This window comes from Myotis myotis, unplaced genomic scaffold (genome assembly GCF_014108235.1).
Source record: "Myotis myotis isolate mMyoMyo1 unplaced genomic scaffold, mMyoMyo1.p scaffold_m19_p_22, whole genome shotgun sequence".
NCBI classification, from domain to species: domain Eukaryota; kingdom Metazoa; phylum Chordata; class Mammalia; order Chiroptera; family Vespertilionidae; genus Myotis; species Myotis myotis.
In genome coordinates, this window is record NW_023416327.1 from 1,458,792 (window position 1) to 1,476,471 (window position 17,680).

General features: G+C 56.3%; 1 protein-coding gene across 4 annotated transcripts in view; it reads left to right on the plus strand.

Moving 5' to 3' along the window:
* The window catches only part of TMEM266 (transmembrane protein 266), a 52,436-nt gene that overhangs the window by 5,787 nt on the left and 28,969 nt on the right, over positions 1-17,680 (plus strand). For 3 of the 4 annotated variants that reach the window (XM_036355500.1, XM_036355503.1, XM_036355504.1), the window contains exons 1-2: positions 4,636-4,760; positions 16,836-16,964. In XM_036355500.1, coding sequence (XP_036211393.1) covers positions 16,951-16,964 — 14 coding nt within the window. In that variant the 5' untranslated portion in view covers positions 4,636-4,760; positions 16,836-16,950. Of the gene's footprint in view, positions 1-4,635; positions 4,761-16,835; positions 16,965-17,680 lie in introns of those variants that run through there. The other variant, XM_036355501.1, reaches the window with a different exon arrangement.

Sequence of the window (17,680 nt, forward strand, 5' to 3'; positions counted from 1 at the left end):
TTGAGTTCCAAACTCTTTTCCCAATTAAGCCAGAGAACCTCTGTGGGAAGCCTCCAGTGGTATGATACACACACACACAACTTAATTAATTTTATTGATTTTTTTACAGAGAGGAAGGGAGAAGGATAGAGAATTAGAAACATCGATGAGAGAGAAACAGCGATCAGCTGTCTCCTGCACGTCCCCTACTGGGCATGTGCCCACAACCTTGACCACAATTGAACCTGGGACCCTTCAGTCCGCAGGCCAACGCTCTATCCACTGAGCCAAACCGGCTAGGGCCGGAATCAGATTTTAAACACGTGTCCCCAAGTAATTCTTTTTTTTTTTTTTAAATATATCTTTATTGATTTCAGAAAGGAAGGGAGAGGGAAAGAGAGAGAGAAACATCCATGATCAGAGAGAATCATTGATTGGCTGCCTCCTGCACGCCCCCTACTGGGGATCGAGCCCGCAACCTAGGCGTGTGCCCTTGACCAGAATGGAACCTGGGACCCTCAGTCCACAGGCTGACGCTCTATCCACCGAGCCAAACCTGCTAGGGCCCCAAGTAATTCTGACAAGACAAGTTTAAGAACAAGCAGAAGAGGCCAGCCACAGATCTTCACAGCTCCTGTACATCGGGGAACGTCGGACCCGTGGGCCAAGTAAGGCCCGAGACATCATTCATTCGGTCTGGCCTGCCAAGGCGTTAGGGCTGAGCTAATTAAACGTTGGACCAAACAGAGCAGGCTAATTTTCCAGCTGATGATTCTGTATGGGCCTCGAATAATGTTCTAAATTCCCTACTGGCCCCAGGCAGAAAAGAGGTCCCCACCCCTGCAACCGATCAGCCTCGAGGGCTAATCCTCCCCTGGGGGTTTGAAAAGAAGAGCAGGACCAGTTTGGGGAAAGCAGACTGGCCAAGAGAGGGGAAGATTTGAGTTTGGATACCTGCTGTGAAGTGGGACGCCACCAGGGGGCAGCACAGAGCTGACAAACATGTTTGGGGATATTTTTGATTTCTCGTGACGCATACAACGGTGGCACCTACATTTTTTACAAACTCAGATTAAAAAAAAAAAAGCACTTGAAAGGCACGTGTTAACGATGTTAGCATATGCTTCCCAGTCTTAGGGTTCTTATAGACAGCGATCGTAGAAAAAAGTTCCCTAATGAACAACATAAGCTGATGAACAAAAACAGATCCAGAGACAGAGAAACATCGATCAGATGCTCAAACCTCAGCGGGAAGGTAGGGGAGGGTGGGGTAAGGGGGAGAGATCAACCAAAGGACTTGTATGCATGCACATAAGCCTAACCAATGGACACAGTCACCAGGGGGGTGAGGGCATGAGCGGGGGTGGGGTGGGGGGGACAATAGGGAGATAAGGACACATGTAATACCTTAATAAAGAAAGAAAAAGAAGTTCCCTTACAGTAGCATTGCACTGAATCAAAAAATTGTATTAGACGACAAAGATTCCAGGGAAACAGAAGTGTTCCAAATTCTCTGTCTGCAACTTTCAAAATGCTTGTCCCACTCTTTAAAAAAAAACTACAGGCCCGGTGCACAAAAATTTGTGCACTCGGGGGGGTCCCAACCTGTGCCCTCTCGCAGTCTGGGACCCCTCGGGGGATGTCCACCTGCTGGCTTAGGCCCACTCCCCAGGGATCAGGCCTAAGCTGGCAGTAAGACATCCCTCTGGCAGTCTGGGACCCCTCGGGGGATGTCCACCTGCTGGCTTAGGCCCACTCCCCAGGGATCAGGCCTAAGCTGGCAGTAAGACATCCCTCTAGCAGCCCGGCAGACCTCGGGGGATGTCCACTTGCCAGCGGGGAGCAGGCCTAAGCTGCAGTCGGACATCCTTAGCGCTGCTGAGGAGGTGGAGAGGCTCCCACCACCACCACTGTGCTGGAGGCCATCTGCCTGGCTTGTGGCTGAGTGGGGCTCCCCCATGTGGGAGCGCACTGACCACCAGAGGGCAGCTCCTGCATTGAGCATCTGCACCCTGGTGGTCAGTGTGTGTCATAGTGACCAGTCATTCCCAGTCGTTCTGCTGTTAGGGTCAATTTGCATATAACCCTTTTATTATATAGGATATATATTTTTATTAATTTCAGAGAGGAAGAGAGAGGTAGAAACATCAACGATGAGAGGGAATCATTGATTGGCTGCCTCCTGCATGTTGGACCGAGTCGGAAACCCAGGCACGTGCCCTTGACCGGAATTGAACCTGGGACCCTTCAGTCTGCAGGCCGGTGCTCTATCCACTGAGCCACACTGGCCAGGGCTTGTCCCACTCTCTTAACCAGCATTGTACCTGGGTGGTTTTCAGTGGTTTTGATCAAATCCTCAGTGTTCTAGTTGGACAATTTGGGCAAGTGATGCCAAAGCCTTTTTTTTTTTTTTACAATTTTTCAAGGGTGGTTGAAATGTTGTCACCACCTGTCAGAAAATGATACCTCCTTCCCCAGCACCATCTGTCTTCCCAAGTTGTCTTGGCCCACCGCCACTTTTTCCAGTCCACATTTCTTTTTCTTTTTAAAAAATATTTTTATTGATTTCAGAGAGGAAGGGAGAGGGAGAGAGAGATAGAAACCACAATGAAGAGAGAGAACCATGGATCGGCTGCCTCCTGCATGCCCCACACTGGGGATCGAGCCTGCAACCCGGGCATGTGCCCTGACCGGGAATCGAACCCTGACCTCCTGGTTCATAGGTCGATGCTCAACCACTGAGCCACGCCAGCCGGGCCAGTCCACATTTCTTGTAGAAAACTAGAAAAATATCCCTCTGGCAACCCAAGTAGCTTCTACAAATATCACCACCAAGGCCTTTTTACCCCCCTTTGAAATTCCACCATTAGATTTGCGTACGAAACATTGGAAGATGGGGAGGGGGGGGCTTATTTCTCAGCTCTGCACAGTTAGATGCCCCACGATGAGATGTGGAGACAGGTATTCCTGTGTCTAAGGAAGGTGTGACCCAAGCCTGAGTTTGGAAAGCTTCCAACTCTAGTTTCCTTTAGCTGGAAAGGCTGAAGGAGCCCTGGCTGGTGTGGCTCAGTGGACAGAGCGTCGGTCTGCGGACTCAAGGGTTCTGGGTTCGATTCCAGCCAAGGGCACATGCCCAGGTTGCGGGCTCGATCCCCAGTAGGGGGCGTGCAGGAAGCAGCCGATCATTGATGTTTCTATCTCTCCCTTCCTCTCTGAAATCAATATATATATATATATATATATATATATATATATATATATATATATATATAATAAAAGCCCAGCAACTGTTATGGCAGAACGATCAGAACAACCGGTTGCTATGATGGGCACTGATCACCAGGGGGCAGACACTCAATGCAGGAGCTGCCCCCTGGTGGTCAGTCTGCACCCGCAGGGGGAGCGCTGCTCAGCCAGAAGCTGGGCTCACAACTGGCAAGCGCAGTGGTGGTGGTGGGAGCCTCTCCCACCTCTGTGGGAGCGCTAAGGAGCAGTGAGCAGGCAGGCGGTAAGGAGTGAGGGGTCCCAGACTGTGAGAGGGCGCAGGCCAGGCTGAGGGGCCACCCCCCACTCCCGCTGCCCAGTGCAAGAATTTCATGCACCAGGCCTCTAGTATATACATTATATATATATATATATATATATATATATATATATATACACACACACACACACACACCAGGCCTCTAGTATGTATATATATAGAGAGGGGGGGGGGACCTGGTGCATGAATTCATGCACTGGGAGATTATATATATATATATATATATATATATATATATATATATATATATATATATATTTTAAAGATGCTGGAGGAGGCCAGGATGGCAGATATTCCTGGGAGGCCAAGTGGACCAGACAGACCCCCGAATAACCCCCCCCCCCCCCCAACAAACAAAACCCGGCTTTAGAGGAGGCGTGAGAACGGGCCATGGTCGCTGTCTGTCCGCGGAGCCCAAGGGAAAAGGCCAGGAGCGAATGATTTTAGGGTGACTTCATGGAGGCTACACATCATCCCCCCAAAGCTGCCACGGATCCGAGGCCGCCACCTGCCGCCGGCGGGCATCGGGCATCGGGCATCGGCGCACGGAGTCCCCGCCCGGCCGCCCCCCGCCGCCGGGACACCCTCCTGCGCATCACGCAGCGGCACCCGCGCTGCATGGAGGTCGTAGCGGCGGCGGGGGTGCGGGGCAACCAGTAGACACAATGTCTAACGGGCTCCTTGCGGGCGGCCCGAGAGGAAGCGCGGAGACAGTGCGCCCCCGGGACTGACAGGTACCCCGCACCCGGGCCACGGGGGCGCTTGCGCCTCGGACCTCAGGACGCCGCGCGGGGGCCACAGAGTCCCCGAGGGCCTCGCACCTGCTGCCGCCCGGCCCGCCCGCTCCCCTCGGACCGCGGCTCACGACCCTCCTGCGTCCGCGAACGCAGCCGACGCCCCGGGTGTCCGCGCGAGGTTCTGGACGGCGCCTCGGCCAAGCGACGGGAGGGGGGCGTGCGCGTGCGCGGGAGGGGGCGGGGTCGTGCGCGTGCGCGGGGGTTGTGCGCGTGCGCGTGCGCGGGGGGCGCCGCGGCCGGGGATGGGTGGGCGCCTGCGTGCGCGTCGGGATGGGGGGGCACACGGGGGGGGAGGGAGTGCGGGGGCCGCGCGGCCAGCGCGCAGGCGCCACGGCGCAGGCGCGGGCCCCGGAGAGCGGGCGGCGCGAGGCGTGAGGAGAGCCCGGTGCGCGAGCGGTGGCGGCCGCCGCTGCAGAGGCGCGCGACGCGGAGCCCGGCAGGTACGTGTCCCCGCAGCTGGCGGGCCGGGAGGCCTCCTCACGCGGGGCCGGGGGGCCGGGGCCGGGGGCCGGCGGGGGCTGGGAGGCCTCCTCACGCGGGGCCGGGGGCCGGGCTGACCGCTGACCTTCACCCCGCGGCGGGTGCGTGCGCCGCCCGGCCTGGAGGCAGCGGGGACCCGCCGGTCGCCCCGCGTCCCCGTCCGTCTCTGCAGCCGCCGGGTCTGTCCGGCCGCGGAGCGTGGCGCGGCCCCGCCTCCCGGCACCTCGCGTGTCGCTGCAGCGCGAGGCCGAGGGACCGGCTGCGGGGCCTGGCGCGGCGTCCCGGGCTCGGCCGCTCCGCTCGGCGCGGTGTCGCCACCTGTTGGCAGCCGGAGCCCGGGAGCCGGGAGCCGGGAGCCGCCGCGTCCGTCCGCCCGTCCGTCCGTGTCTTCGCCTCCCTGAGCCCGCGGGTTTCTGGGCGCCGAGGCGGGTGGAAGCGGCTGGTCAGCGCCGCGGCCCCGGGACGGGTGTGCCCTCGGGAGGAGGGGCCGTGTCCCCCGAGACGCGGGGGTTGGCGTCGTTTCCCCCCAAATCCTCTGGCGTCGGAGAAGCCGGGGCGCCGCGGGGACGTGGCCACCGAGGGAGCAGGGCGGCCAGGGCCCCGGAACACGGAGGGGACGCCTTCCTTTCCGTTTTATTTTCATTTTTTAAATTTTATTTCCCCCAAGGATACATTTCTTTTTTAAATTGATTTCAGAGAAGAAGGGAGAGGGAGAGGGAGACGTCCGTGGTGAGAGAGGATCATGGACCGGCCGCCTCCTGCGCGCCCCCTGCTGGGCATCGAGCCCGCAACCCCGGCCTGTGCCCTGACCTCCAGGTCAGAGGTCACGCTCAACCACTGGGTCAAGGGCACATTTCGTTTCCCTTTTTTTCCTTCTTTTTTATAGTTATTTATTTTTGAAATATTACCTACGTCCTTTTCCTTCCCCCCATTAATCCCCTGCCACCCCCTGCCGTCACCCCCTATGGTCTGTGCCTGCGGGCTTGCATATAGGCACACGAGCCCCCCCCCCCCACCCCCTATGGTCTGTGCCTGCGGGCTTGCATATAGGCACACAAGGCGCTCCCCTCATCCCCTATGGTCTGTGCCGTGGGCTTGCATATAGGCACACAAGGCGCCCCCCTCCCCCCATCACCCCCTATGGTCTGTGCTGCGGGCTTGCATATATGCACACAAGGCCCCCCCCCCCCCGTCACCCCCTATGGTCTGTGCCGTGGGCTTGCATATAGGCACACAAGGCGCCCCCTCCCCCCATCACCCCCTATGGTCTGTGCCGTGGGCTTGCATATAGGCACACAAGGCCCTGCCTTCCCTCTGAGGTTCCGCACTCTGCTCCCCGCTTCCATGTCTCTGGATCCACTCCGTCCATCTGTCTGTTGTGTCCCTTAGGTCCCACACATGAGTGCGGTCGTGGGATGCGTGTCTTTCTCTGCCTGGCTTGTGTCACTCAGCACGGTGCCCCCCAGGTCCTCATGCCTAGGACACGTTTCTCACTAGTAAACTCGCGTGGGTGCCGTGCTGCACGCTCTCATGTCATCCCCGCGACCCGCCTGTGATCTGCAGGAGGGAGCTGAGACTTAGGAAGGTCAGGGAACTTGCCCAAGGTCACGGTCAGGGCGGGAGGAGGCTGCAGACTCGGGTGCACGGGGTGGCTGGGGGTGTTGGGCGCGGCCCCCGGAGACGCCGTTACCCGGTGCTGCTGCTCCATCCACACCCTCATTGAGATCGGGCTCGTGCATGAGCCCACCGTCTCCGAGTTTCCGTTCGTAGGTTCCACACCGGCCTTGTGGCTTCCGCTGAGAGAAACTGTTGGTGTACAGTGGGTCCGTGTGGAGTTTTTTGAGGGGGCACTGAGTCTCTAAAAAAAAGGGGGGGGTCCAAGAATGCTTCCATTTGACTCTCCCAAACGCAGTTTAAGTTAAAACAGCAGCCCTAGCAGGTTTGGTGTAGTTATGGCAATGGCAGATCTAACCAGCGTCAATCTCAGGTTACATGTTTGAGATGGTAGTGAGACAGGTGCATGGATTGTGTATTTGAAAATTATTTTCCACGGAAGTTACAGCTCTCAGTGCTAAACTGGTGAGACCTCTCAGGTAGGGAATATGAGACTCTGGTAAGTTCCGTAAGCTCTGCCCTAACTTGGGCAGTGTGACTGGTTTTAGACCGTCCCGACGTGCCTGCTCCTTACACTGTTCCGTTGACAGGAGAGCAGTGTGCACGGCTGGCTTTGCCCCGGAGAACACTTGGTTTTGGAAAAGCACATCCCCTAGTGCTGATGGAAGTGCTGGAGTCCTCTGCCCTGGGGATCGCCAGCCTGCGGTCCGAATAACTCACGTTGAGCCCTGATGTCGCTGGGAAGAAGCAGAAGCCAAGAGAGGTGCTGCTTGATTTGTGGGGAGGAAATGGGGTTTCCCATGGGAGCATCACTGTCTCCGGTCAGAAATCTCATAATTAAAAAGCACCCAAGGCCCTACCTGGTTTGGCTCAGTGCATAGTGTCGGCCTGCAGACGGAAGGTTCTGGGTTCGACTCTGGTCAAGGGCACATGCCCTGGTTGCGGGCTCGATCCCCAGTGTGGGGCGTGCAGGAGGCAGCCAATCAGTGATTCTCTCTCGTCATTGATGCTTCTATCTTTCTCTCTTCCTCTCTGAAATGTACACACACACACACACACACACACACTCACACACACACACACTAGAGGTAGGGGTTCCCTCAGCCAGGCCTGTGCCCTCTCGCAGTCCGGGACCCCTCGGGGGATGTCTGCCTGCTGGCTTAGGCCCGCTCTCCTTGGGGAGCAGCGAGCCCCACTTGTGGCTGAGTGGTACTCTCCCTGTGGGAGCACACTGACCACCAGGGGGCAGCTCTCACGTTGAGCATCTGCCCCTGGTGGTCAGTGCATGTCATAGTGACCGGTTGTTCCACTGTTTGGTCAATTTGCATATTACCCTTTTATTATATAGGATATGTGTGTGTGCGTGTGTGTGTGTGTGTGTGTGTGTGTGTGTGTGTGTATAAAAAACGCACCCAAGAAGTGGACCAGCCTACTCTCTCCCATTCAAGCAGAATTTTATTTAATGCAGAGCTGAGCACCCTTTTGGTGCGGTGGTCAATTCGAGGAAAGTAAAATGTTTCTGAACTACCTTATTCTTTTTTTCTTGGAACATATTTAAACAGGAGAAGCCGTAGGGAAACTGTAGATGCTTCAGCATTACTTTCTAATCCCCCTCACCAGTGTCTTTTTGTTTTTTGTGGCGGTAGGGGAGAAACTAATGGTTTTCCCGGCTCGATGACCAGCACGCGTTGCGGTGCCTGCTGTAATGCACGCTTTAATTCGTTGCCGAGAGAGACACGGGAACCGCCACAGCTGTCTTTCCTTGTCTGGCCTGTGAGACACTCAGTTGTGAAGTAGTTTTTCCTCCTTCTTAATGTAGTGTTCTTTAAGTGGGGTTTTGTTTTTTTTCAGTATCAGCAATCTTGAGTCACAGAGGAAGTTCACGGTCAGCGTAAGTGAAAGACGTGGTTTTCATCCGTGTCTTTTTCCCCCTCGGTGGCAGCCCCAGCCAGGTCTGTGGGGAGCGGAGACCTGCGGGTCCCTCTGTGGGAGAGCAGGATGCTTGAGGACTTCCAAAGATCCCACCCCTTTCCCTCGTGGCCGCGTCCTGGGGAGGAAGAGGCGTGCGTGGACACTCGCTCAGGCGGGTCAGCCACGGCTGCTTCAGGGGTGAGACACGTGGTGTCCCCTGCGTCAGCCTGGGTGTGAGATCCGGTGCCCAGGTGTCCCAGCTGAGGGCCTGGACTCGGGTCCCCGTGCACCTGCTCTTTGCCGTGGTCCTTGAGAGAAACATCAGTGATGAGAGAGAATGCAGCACACGATGGCATCTGTGGGCTCGTGCGGCACTGCCAGATTCGTCACCTGGATGCTGGAGGGAGGAACGGTTCTGGGATGAAGTCTCCCCGAAACTGCTGTTCAGCCACGGGGAGGCCTCCTTCTCCCCCTCCTCTCTTCCTGCCGCGTTCATGCTGCTCTGGACGACCTGAGTTACCCAGCCGGAGAGAGCTCCCCTTCAAAGCACACAGCCTCCCAACACCGCTTTGGATTTGTTACAGAAATCACTCAGTAGCTAGGACGGGCTTGCAGCTGAGTGTCCACAGCTCATTAGAACAGAGAATTTAACCCGTATTTCTGCCCTCTGCAGACCAGGTACCTGGGAGTCTGGGCTGCGACTGGGCAGCTGTTCTCTGGGGTTCAGTCTCAAGTAATAACACAGACTTGGGGCTGCTCTCAGGCTCAAAAAAACAAGTTCTCCCATCCTGTTCCCTCAGCCTCCCACCTAATTCCCGAATTGCCATTTCGTCCAGCCAGTGCCACATAAGGCGAAGTAGCAGCCTTCCCTGCTGTGGCTTCCCTTACAATAGTTAGGGCTCGTATTTTACCGAATTAGACGCAGCTTTACAGATAAGTTCCATGACACTTGCTAATTCTCACTTAAACATGACTACTGCAATGTGCTGGCCTTGTCCTTCGAAACAAGAGAGAACCGTGTAATCTCTCCAGTAGGAACACGTTCCGTTGCTTCGGGGCCTGGCCTCAGGGGAAAGGCTTGGAAATTGCTCTCCGGTCTCTCTGTCCTTTCACTGTCTCTGCCCTGGGCTCTCTCTGCTGTCACCGCCTCCTTGATGTCCTACAAGGAGCCCCTGTCCCACCCGACTGCTGAAACGCACTCCTGGAGGTCCCCTGGGGCTGCCTAACCCGTCCATGGCTGTTTCTCAGATTTCGCTGCTGACAGCTCCAAGCCTGACCCCGTTGACTCCTGCTCCTTGAAATGCGCCTGTCGCAGCTCCTTCCCGAGGCGCCTGGTCTGTTGGCTTCCTCCCTGCGCTGTGGGGAGGCGTCTGCAGAAGAGGCTGTGCGCGGCGGTCCCCAGGGTGGCTGGTGTATGTGTGTAGCTGTGTATATGTGTATATGTATGTATATATGTGTATACGTTTGTGTATGTGTACATGCATGTATATCTATATATCTTATTGATTTCAGAAGGAAGGGAGACGGGGAGAGAGAGAGAAACATCAGTGATGAGAGAATCGTGGATCAGCTGTCTGCTGCACACCCCCCACTGGGGATCCAGTCAGCAACCCAGGCCTGTGCCCTGAGCGGGAAGGGAATCAAACCAGAACCTCTTAGTTCATGGGCTGACACTCCACCCGGAGCCATCATGGCCGGGCCCTCCCCAGGGTTGGAATCCTGACTGGAGCGCTGGCTGAGGGTGTGACTCTGAGTGACTCACCACCCCCCGTGCCTCAGTGCCCTCATCAGCGCAGTGGACAGAAGGGTGGCTGTCGGCAGGGGACTGGGGTGCCCAGTGCAGAGGAGGCCCTCGGAAGTGTCACCTGTCAGCGTCCTCCTCAGATACCGTCCGTCCGCGGCTGAAGCCCTATGTCCGCTCTCAGTTATCTTCCTTCCCTGGCCCTTCCCAGTGTGTGCCCCCTCTGAGCCTGTGTCCGTGCAGCCCCCTCTCGGACCACCTCCACCCCGTCCTGCCCTGCCCCCTTCCCGCAGGAGACACCCAGTGAGGACGTGCAATGAGCCTGTCTGTGGAAAGATTGTCAGTAAGTGACCTCAGGACGCCAGCTGTGATTCCCACGTTTAAGAGCAGCCTCCTCAGCATTTAACACTGTACTTTTTAAAAAAAAAACATTTTTCTTTATTGATTTCAGAGAGGAAGGGAGAAGGAGAGAGAGATAGAAACATCGATGATGAGAGAGAATCATGGATTGGCTGCCTCCTGCACACCCCCCACCGGGGAATGAGCCCGCAACCCGGGCCTGTGTCCTCGGCCGGAATCGAACCTGGGACCCTTCAGTCCGCAGGCTGATGCTCCATCTACTGAGCCAAGCTTAACACTGTATCTACACGCAGTAGGAATGTAGCTCGCATCTTTTAGCTGCCAAACGCTGTGTTTCTTGGCCCTTTCATAACCTACTGCCTCCTCAGTATTGGCCAGTCCGCAGGCCCCGTGAGCTTATGTGGGAAAACTGAGTCGGCCCCAGGGAGAGCCGACCGCCTCAGAACAAATTTTGGAACGAGGAGGGATCTATAGAAATCATGTAAAAACAGGAGCACAGGGAGTAACTGAAGGCTTTAGGAAGGAGTTTGAGAGCCTACCAACCTGTGAAGCTGGTAGGATTTTATAGTGTTCGGAGCTTTCCCCTTGTTCTCATGACGTTTCTCCAGTAAAATGAGCTCTGAGGATGTACGCGGGAAATGTTAAACTCTTCAGGCCTGTCACAGGCCTGGCCCCGAGCCGCTAGGTTCTAGGCCTGCCTTCTTTCCTCCACCTGCGTAGAGGACCCTGACGTTGAATGAAGATCGAAGGAGGGACTGCCTGCTTTTCTAAAATTCAGTGTCTCTGATCAGTTGAAGGTGACATCAGAAATCAGGAGATGGACACAGATAAAAGAGTTACAGAAGCTAGACCATGTTACCCCCGAAGTTCTCAGTCTGAACGCAGCAGCTCGCGCTGGGGCTGTACAGTCCCCCTTGGGGTATTTTTGCTGGGGTTGTGGTTAAGTGCCCAGGTACTCTCACAGTGGCTTCGCCGATACGTGGGTTATTCCACAAATGACGTTTCTGGAGAAAGCTTAGCTGGTTACCGTTGGAGGTGGGCCGGCTGTGCCCCCCAAGGCTGCTCCCGACCCAGCTGCTCTAGGACATGACTGGCAGGCGCTTCAGGTGTGAAGCAGGAACGCAGGTGCTCCGCGCTTTGTAAGGGGCCGCCATTGCTCAGGGTCTTTGTGGCTGTTAGGACGTTTGTCTGTGGGCTTGTGATTTAAAACCCACCTCCAGCCCTAGCTGGTGTGGCTCAGTGGATAGAGCATCAGCCTGCGGACTGAAGGGTCACGGGTTCGATTCTGGTCAAGGGCATGTACCTTGCTTGCAGGCTCCTCCCCGGCCCACACCCTGGTCCGGGCATGTGCAGGAGGCAACCGATCGATGCGTTTCTCTCACATCAAAATTTCTCTCTGTCTCTCTTTCCCTCTCTCTTTCACTCTCTAAAAATCAATGGAAAAATATCCTCGGGTGAGGATTAAAACAGACAAACAGAAACCCCACCTCCAGTGGACAGCCTTTGTTCTTTGTAAAGGCAGGAGCATTCCAGTAGACTGAAAGCCACCATGTCATTGAACACTTGCTGAGAAACATGGAGGCTGTTTCTCGTTACTCTCCTTTTTCAAAGCTCACATCCCGGCTTCTGAAAAGAAGCCTCGCACTAAGGATCCGATTCCTGGAGTCCGGCCCCAGCTGTTGCACAAAGTGGGAGTCCTGCCCTGGACAAGGCCCTTCTCTCTCCTGGACCCTGACATCCTCTCGTGTTCAGGACCGGACTGGGCTTTGTGGTTTGGGGGTCTCAGAATCACTTCTCTTCTGCAAACCAGGCGACGCCTTAAACCAGCAGGGCAGATAACTCACACGCAGGCTTGCTGCACACATTGTACCTCGGTGGTGTTTGCTGGAAAAGTCACGCGTAGGTGAATGGCACTTGGCAGGGCAAAAGCTTCGTGCAGCCGAAACCCTTAATTAGGCGCTGCCGGCAGCTCTAGCTGGGCCTGCATCCGAAGACGCAGCGTTATCGGGTGCCACACCGTAGACGTATGCAGTGTTTGCGACAGCTGTTCATCTGTGGCACGACTGGCCTGGGCCAGCCAGGTGTCTGCGTTGGACCCTCAGCTCCTGGGCCGATATCGGAGAAAGGCTGGTGTCCAGCTCCTGTGGGTATGAGGTCACTGAGATGGAGGACGCTCCGGGGGAAGTCGGGCCTTGACTAGGGACACATACGGTGGCCACCCCCCCCACCCCCCCAATTTTATGTAGACACACTGGCACCATATACTAGGTTTTGTTTTGTTTTTTCATTCCTCATTTTAATATCTCAGGCTAACATTTCTCAGTTGGGATGTTATGGTTACTATTTTTTTAAAATATATTTTCATTGATTTCAGAGGAAGGAAGTGGGAAAGAGAGATAGAAACATCAATGATGAAAGAGAATCATGGGTCGGCTGCCTCCTGCACTTGCCCTGCTGGGGTTCGAGTCTGCAACCCGGGCATGTGCCCTGACCAGGAATCGAACTGTGACTTCCTGGTTCATAGGTTGATGCTCAACCACTGAGCCACACTTGCTGGGCATGTCATGGTTACTATTGCTGCCTAACAAATTATCCCAAAACACAGTGACTTAAAACAAACACTCCATTTTGCTCAGGCTGCCTGGCCTGACCTCGTGGAGCTGGAGACAGCGGTGGTGGTGCAGGGACGGTCACGGGGCTTCTCTGGGGCTGGGACGGGCCCTCCCCTTTGCTGGCTGGGAGGCACCCCGACTCCCTGCTGGGACCCCGTATAACTGACCGCTGCTAATTCTCGACCCTGGCGTTTGGGATGGTGGAGGAGAAGCTTTCTCTCCGTCTCACACGTGCGCTGGTGAATACGTTTCCGGCCTGATTTTTATTTCCTGTGAGCTTGATGAGCGTGACGTAGCTGATCATGCTAAGGTTGACTCACCGTCGGGAGTGAGAACTCGAGGCCGCTTCCTGGCACGTGGTACGTTTGCCAGCTCAAGCCCTGGTGAGCCTTCCTGTAAACAGCCTCAGGGGCATCATGCTTCTCCCTCCGTTTAAAGTCTGGGAATGCACTTGTTCAACAGGCATTCTTTTCTCGGCCCTTAGACGTGGGGGTGGACTCGGGCTGGAGGGCTCCTGACGTGCTGATTAGGGGAAGGACCTCAGCGCCTGTGTGGGACCCTGGGGCTCCTGTGGCAGAGAACCCCCAACTGGGCCCTTTAAAAAGTAGACGTTTATTGCCTTGCAGTTTTGGAGGCCAGAGGGGCACGATCAGGGTGGCAGCCGGCCACACGCCCTCTAGAGCCTAGGGGAGCCCTCCTGGTGGCTCTCAGCAGTCCTTCTGCCTCAGGAGGACACTGTCCTGGGGCTTAGGGTCCACCCCGATCCAGGATGACCTTATCTAACTACAGACCTGCTTCCAAGTAAAGCCACGCTCTGAGGTTCTGTGACTTTGGGTAAACACTCCTCAGCCACGGTGCCCCCTGAAATTGGAGAAAGCTCGGGTGGCAGAGCCCTGATAAAAGGAGTCACCTGCAGCACAGACCACGGAGGCCCTGGTGCAAGTGCGCGAGCTGAGAGCTTAGAGGAGCTTGGTTATCGTCAGGGGCCACCTGGTGGCAGCAGGGCTCACAGCGCTGTCTGCTGGTCCGATCCCGAAGGCACGGTTCCAAACCGGAGCAGCGCCCCGCCCTGCCCGCCCCGCCCGCCCGCGGATCGCCTGCCTCCTAGCTGAGATCACCCCACAGCACTGCTTGCAGATGGGCCTGGTCCCCCAGCCCCTGCTGTCCCTGCTGTCCCTGCTGTGTGGCCACCTGTCCCCTGGCCCAGGGCCCTCACAGCTTAGGAGCTTCCCATGGACACCGGTGATGATTCCAAAGGCTGCTTTTCTCCGGTTCTATCCTGTGGGCTGCTCCACCATCATTCCAGTCAGCCCCCAAGTCACCGCCATCTTGGCGTTTGTACACCGAGCTCAGAAGGTGCCAGGAGAGCAGGCCTCCCCAGTGGGGACACAGCACTCTCCTGGCACCCCTGACTGGACAGGCCACTGAACCGTCTTCAGTTGAGTTAACCTGTGACGCAGCCTGTGTCGGTTTCTTTCTGTCCTCCCTTCTCAGTCGGAGGACAGTCATGTCCCTTCCTGGTCCCCGTTCACTCATACCAGCCCCGGCGGCACATTGTGCAGAGTAAGCCCACCCCCTGGGCAGACACTGCCTGTCCCCCCTCCACGGGGCCAGGCCCTGGGTGCTCGGGCTGCACAGGAGCAGAGCATCGGGAGCAGAAGGGAGCCACGTTGCCTGGGTGCCTGGCGGGGGCGTCAGATGGACTGGGGTTCCGTGTTCTCATTTCCTGAGCCCTTGCTCTGTGAATTGTAAAGTGTCTGTAATTGGACCTAAAACCATATACTTTGAAGTTATTGTAGAAACTTAGTGGGAATTCCAGCGCCAGGCCGGTTCGCTGTGATCGTGGGCAGAATCCACGGCACGTGGACAACACGTGGCGGTCATGCACCGTGAAGATTCGGGGAAATGGGCCCTAAGCCACGCGGCCATAACAATGCCTCTCCCACCAGGCGGAGTGCTTTTCTAGAGCGTTCCTCGCTTTCCTGCTCTTTCTCCGCCTTGGAGGGAGAATTATCCTTTTCAAAGTTGATCGTCTCTGCTCTGTCCCTTCCCGCCTGTGCCAGAACTTACTGACACGCTCCATCTCCGCATCTCTGTTGGCTGCCTTCCCTCAGCCCCCGCTTCTCAGGCCCGTCTGAGAGGGAGGGAGTGTCTGCAGGAGCCGCTCAGATGAAGTAAACTGTGTGTGTCTCCTGCGTGGAGCGGAGCAGGATAGTGGAGTTATACCCGTGTCGAAGAGGGCGCAGTCCAGCAGTTAGCTCACAGGGGTGGGTGCAGGTGTGAAGTCATCAGCCAGCACCTCCGGAAGGAGGAGCTGGCACTCGCTATGCAGATGAGGAAGGAAGTGGGATTCAGGCCGAGTGGGGGGAAGGGCTTCTGCGAAGCTGTGAAAGAACCAGTGCCGTGAGGGAGGCGGGTGTGACGGGTGGGGGGGCATGTGGACGGGCTGACAGCGGGCACACTGGTCCTGAGGCTTCCGCTTCCTGTGGAATCGAGCGTGTCTGGAAGGAGCCAGAGGTGGGCTTGCATTTTTAAAAAGACTTAACAACTGGAGCTCCCTCTGAAAAACTGTTGGCAGTTTCTTACAAAGTTAAACATACACCTGTCCCGTGAACTGGCAATTCTACTCCCAGTTACTTACCTGAAATTGGGAGGAAAAAAAAATATATATATATATATATTCCTATATGATAAAAGAGAAACATGTAAATTAACCATCCCTCTGCTACGCTCACCAGCCAATCAGAGTGGACATGCAAATTAACCTGACAAAGATGGCAGGTTAATTTGCATACACAGGCACCGGGCAGCTGGGGCGGGGCAGGTACTTCCCCCGCGTCGCCCTGGTGATGCTGGGGAAGTTCTGGCCCCGTGGCCGCTTGCACACGCACTGGCGCTGGGGAGCTGGGGTCGGGGCCTAGAGCTTCCCCCCACATCGCCATGGCGCGGGTGCCGGTGAAGGTCCTCGTCCTGTGGCCGCTTGTGCGCGCACCAGCACCAAAAGGCCTGTGTCCCCGGGACAGGCGTCCTCGGGAGCCAGGCCACCCTGAGCCTGTAGGCCGGCGCCTAAGCCCGGAGCTGCTGGGGTCCCGGAACGTGAGAGGGTGCACGTCAGGCTGAGGGGACTTCCCCGCCCCCTGCACGAATTTCGTGCACCGGGCCCTAGTATGTATATAGAAGACTTACACAAAAATGTTCTGACAACTTTTCCATAAGAGCCAAAGCTGGAAGCAACTCAAGTTCCCATGAACAGGTGAATGAGCATGTACGTTGTGGAATTTCCATAGAATCGGGTGCTGCGCAGCCACATGCTAGGGAGGAGCAAGCACTGATCAGTGCAGACGCCTGATGAAGCTCACAGGCCACGTGCGAGCTGCAGAATCCAGACACACATAAGCCACATGTGTGATTCCGCTTACACACAGTTTGGGAGCAGGCAGAGCTGACCCCTGGGAACGGAGGGAGGGGCTCCGGCCTTCCTCACTGAGACCCCCAGAGGAGGAGAGGGGGCCGGAAGAGAGGGGAGGCAGCGTCACTAGGTGGAAACGAATGGAGAACGAAACATAAAATTACCCGGTTTCCTGAGGCGCGGGTGGTGGGAAGAGCTGCGGATTAAACATCGGAGAGCCTGGGCCCATCCTGGCTCGTCTGCCCTCTGTGTGTGACAGGAAATTGCTGTCACTCCTGCCTGTTGTCCCCCAGGAGATAATCTGGGAATCTGTTCGGCATTATGGTGAGGGACTTCCATTTTTAAATGGCCCGAGCGTAATAATTCCTCTCCAATTGTCTGTTTTCAGGGTGCCGTGCGTGTGGGCCTGGGAGAACTCACGCTGGGACATGCTGACCACAGGCTTCCAGGCAGCCGAGCCCCACTAGACCCCACGGAAACCGTGGCTCTGGCTGCGCCTCAACATGAGCAGCCCACAGTAAGTCGCACGGAACTGCTCCCTTCCTGGCACTCAGTCAGCTGCGGGGCAACCGCGGCTCCTTCCGGCCCTTTGGGGACGGAGGACTCCAGGTGGCCAGCTGCATTACCCGACATTATTGCTTATTTTTATTGCTTTCAGAGAGGAAGAGAGAGATAGAAACATTACGATGAGAGAGAATCATTGATTGGCTGCCTCCTGCACACCCCGCACCAGGGATCGAGCCCCCAACCTGGGCATGTGCCCTGACTGGGAATTGAACCTTGACCTCCTGGTTCCTAGGTCAGCGCTCAACCATTGAGCCACGCCAGCCAAGCAGAGCTAAATATTATTAGTCTCAGAAACTCAGTCCCCCAGGAATACCCCACTGGTCAGAAAGCGCTGTGTGTTTAGTTCATTATCCTTAGTTTTCTTGAGACCCGCAGAGAAGATCAGGTTCAACCCAGAACTCCTTATTTGAAAACATCTGGAAGAGCTGGGTCCCCCATAAACATCTACTGGCCGCCCGTGGCTGTGCCGTCTGAGGGCCTGGGATTGTTTGTAAATGCCCCGCGGTGAGGAGCGCGGCTGTCTGTGCCTGACGGGGAGCAAAAGCAGGGCTTGAAACAGACCCACAACCAGAGTCGGGCCTGGTGAACCCGGCGGTTCGGGCAGCTCCCCTGTGGTGTTCAGATGGAAACCCCACTGTTCCCTCGGTTACCCGGACAATTCAGCAG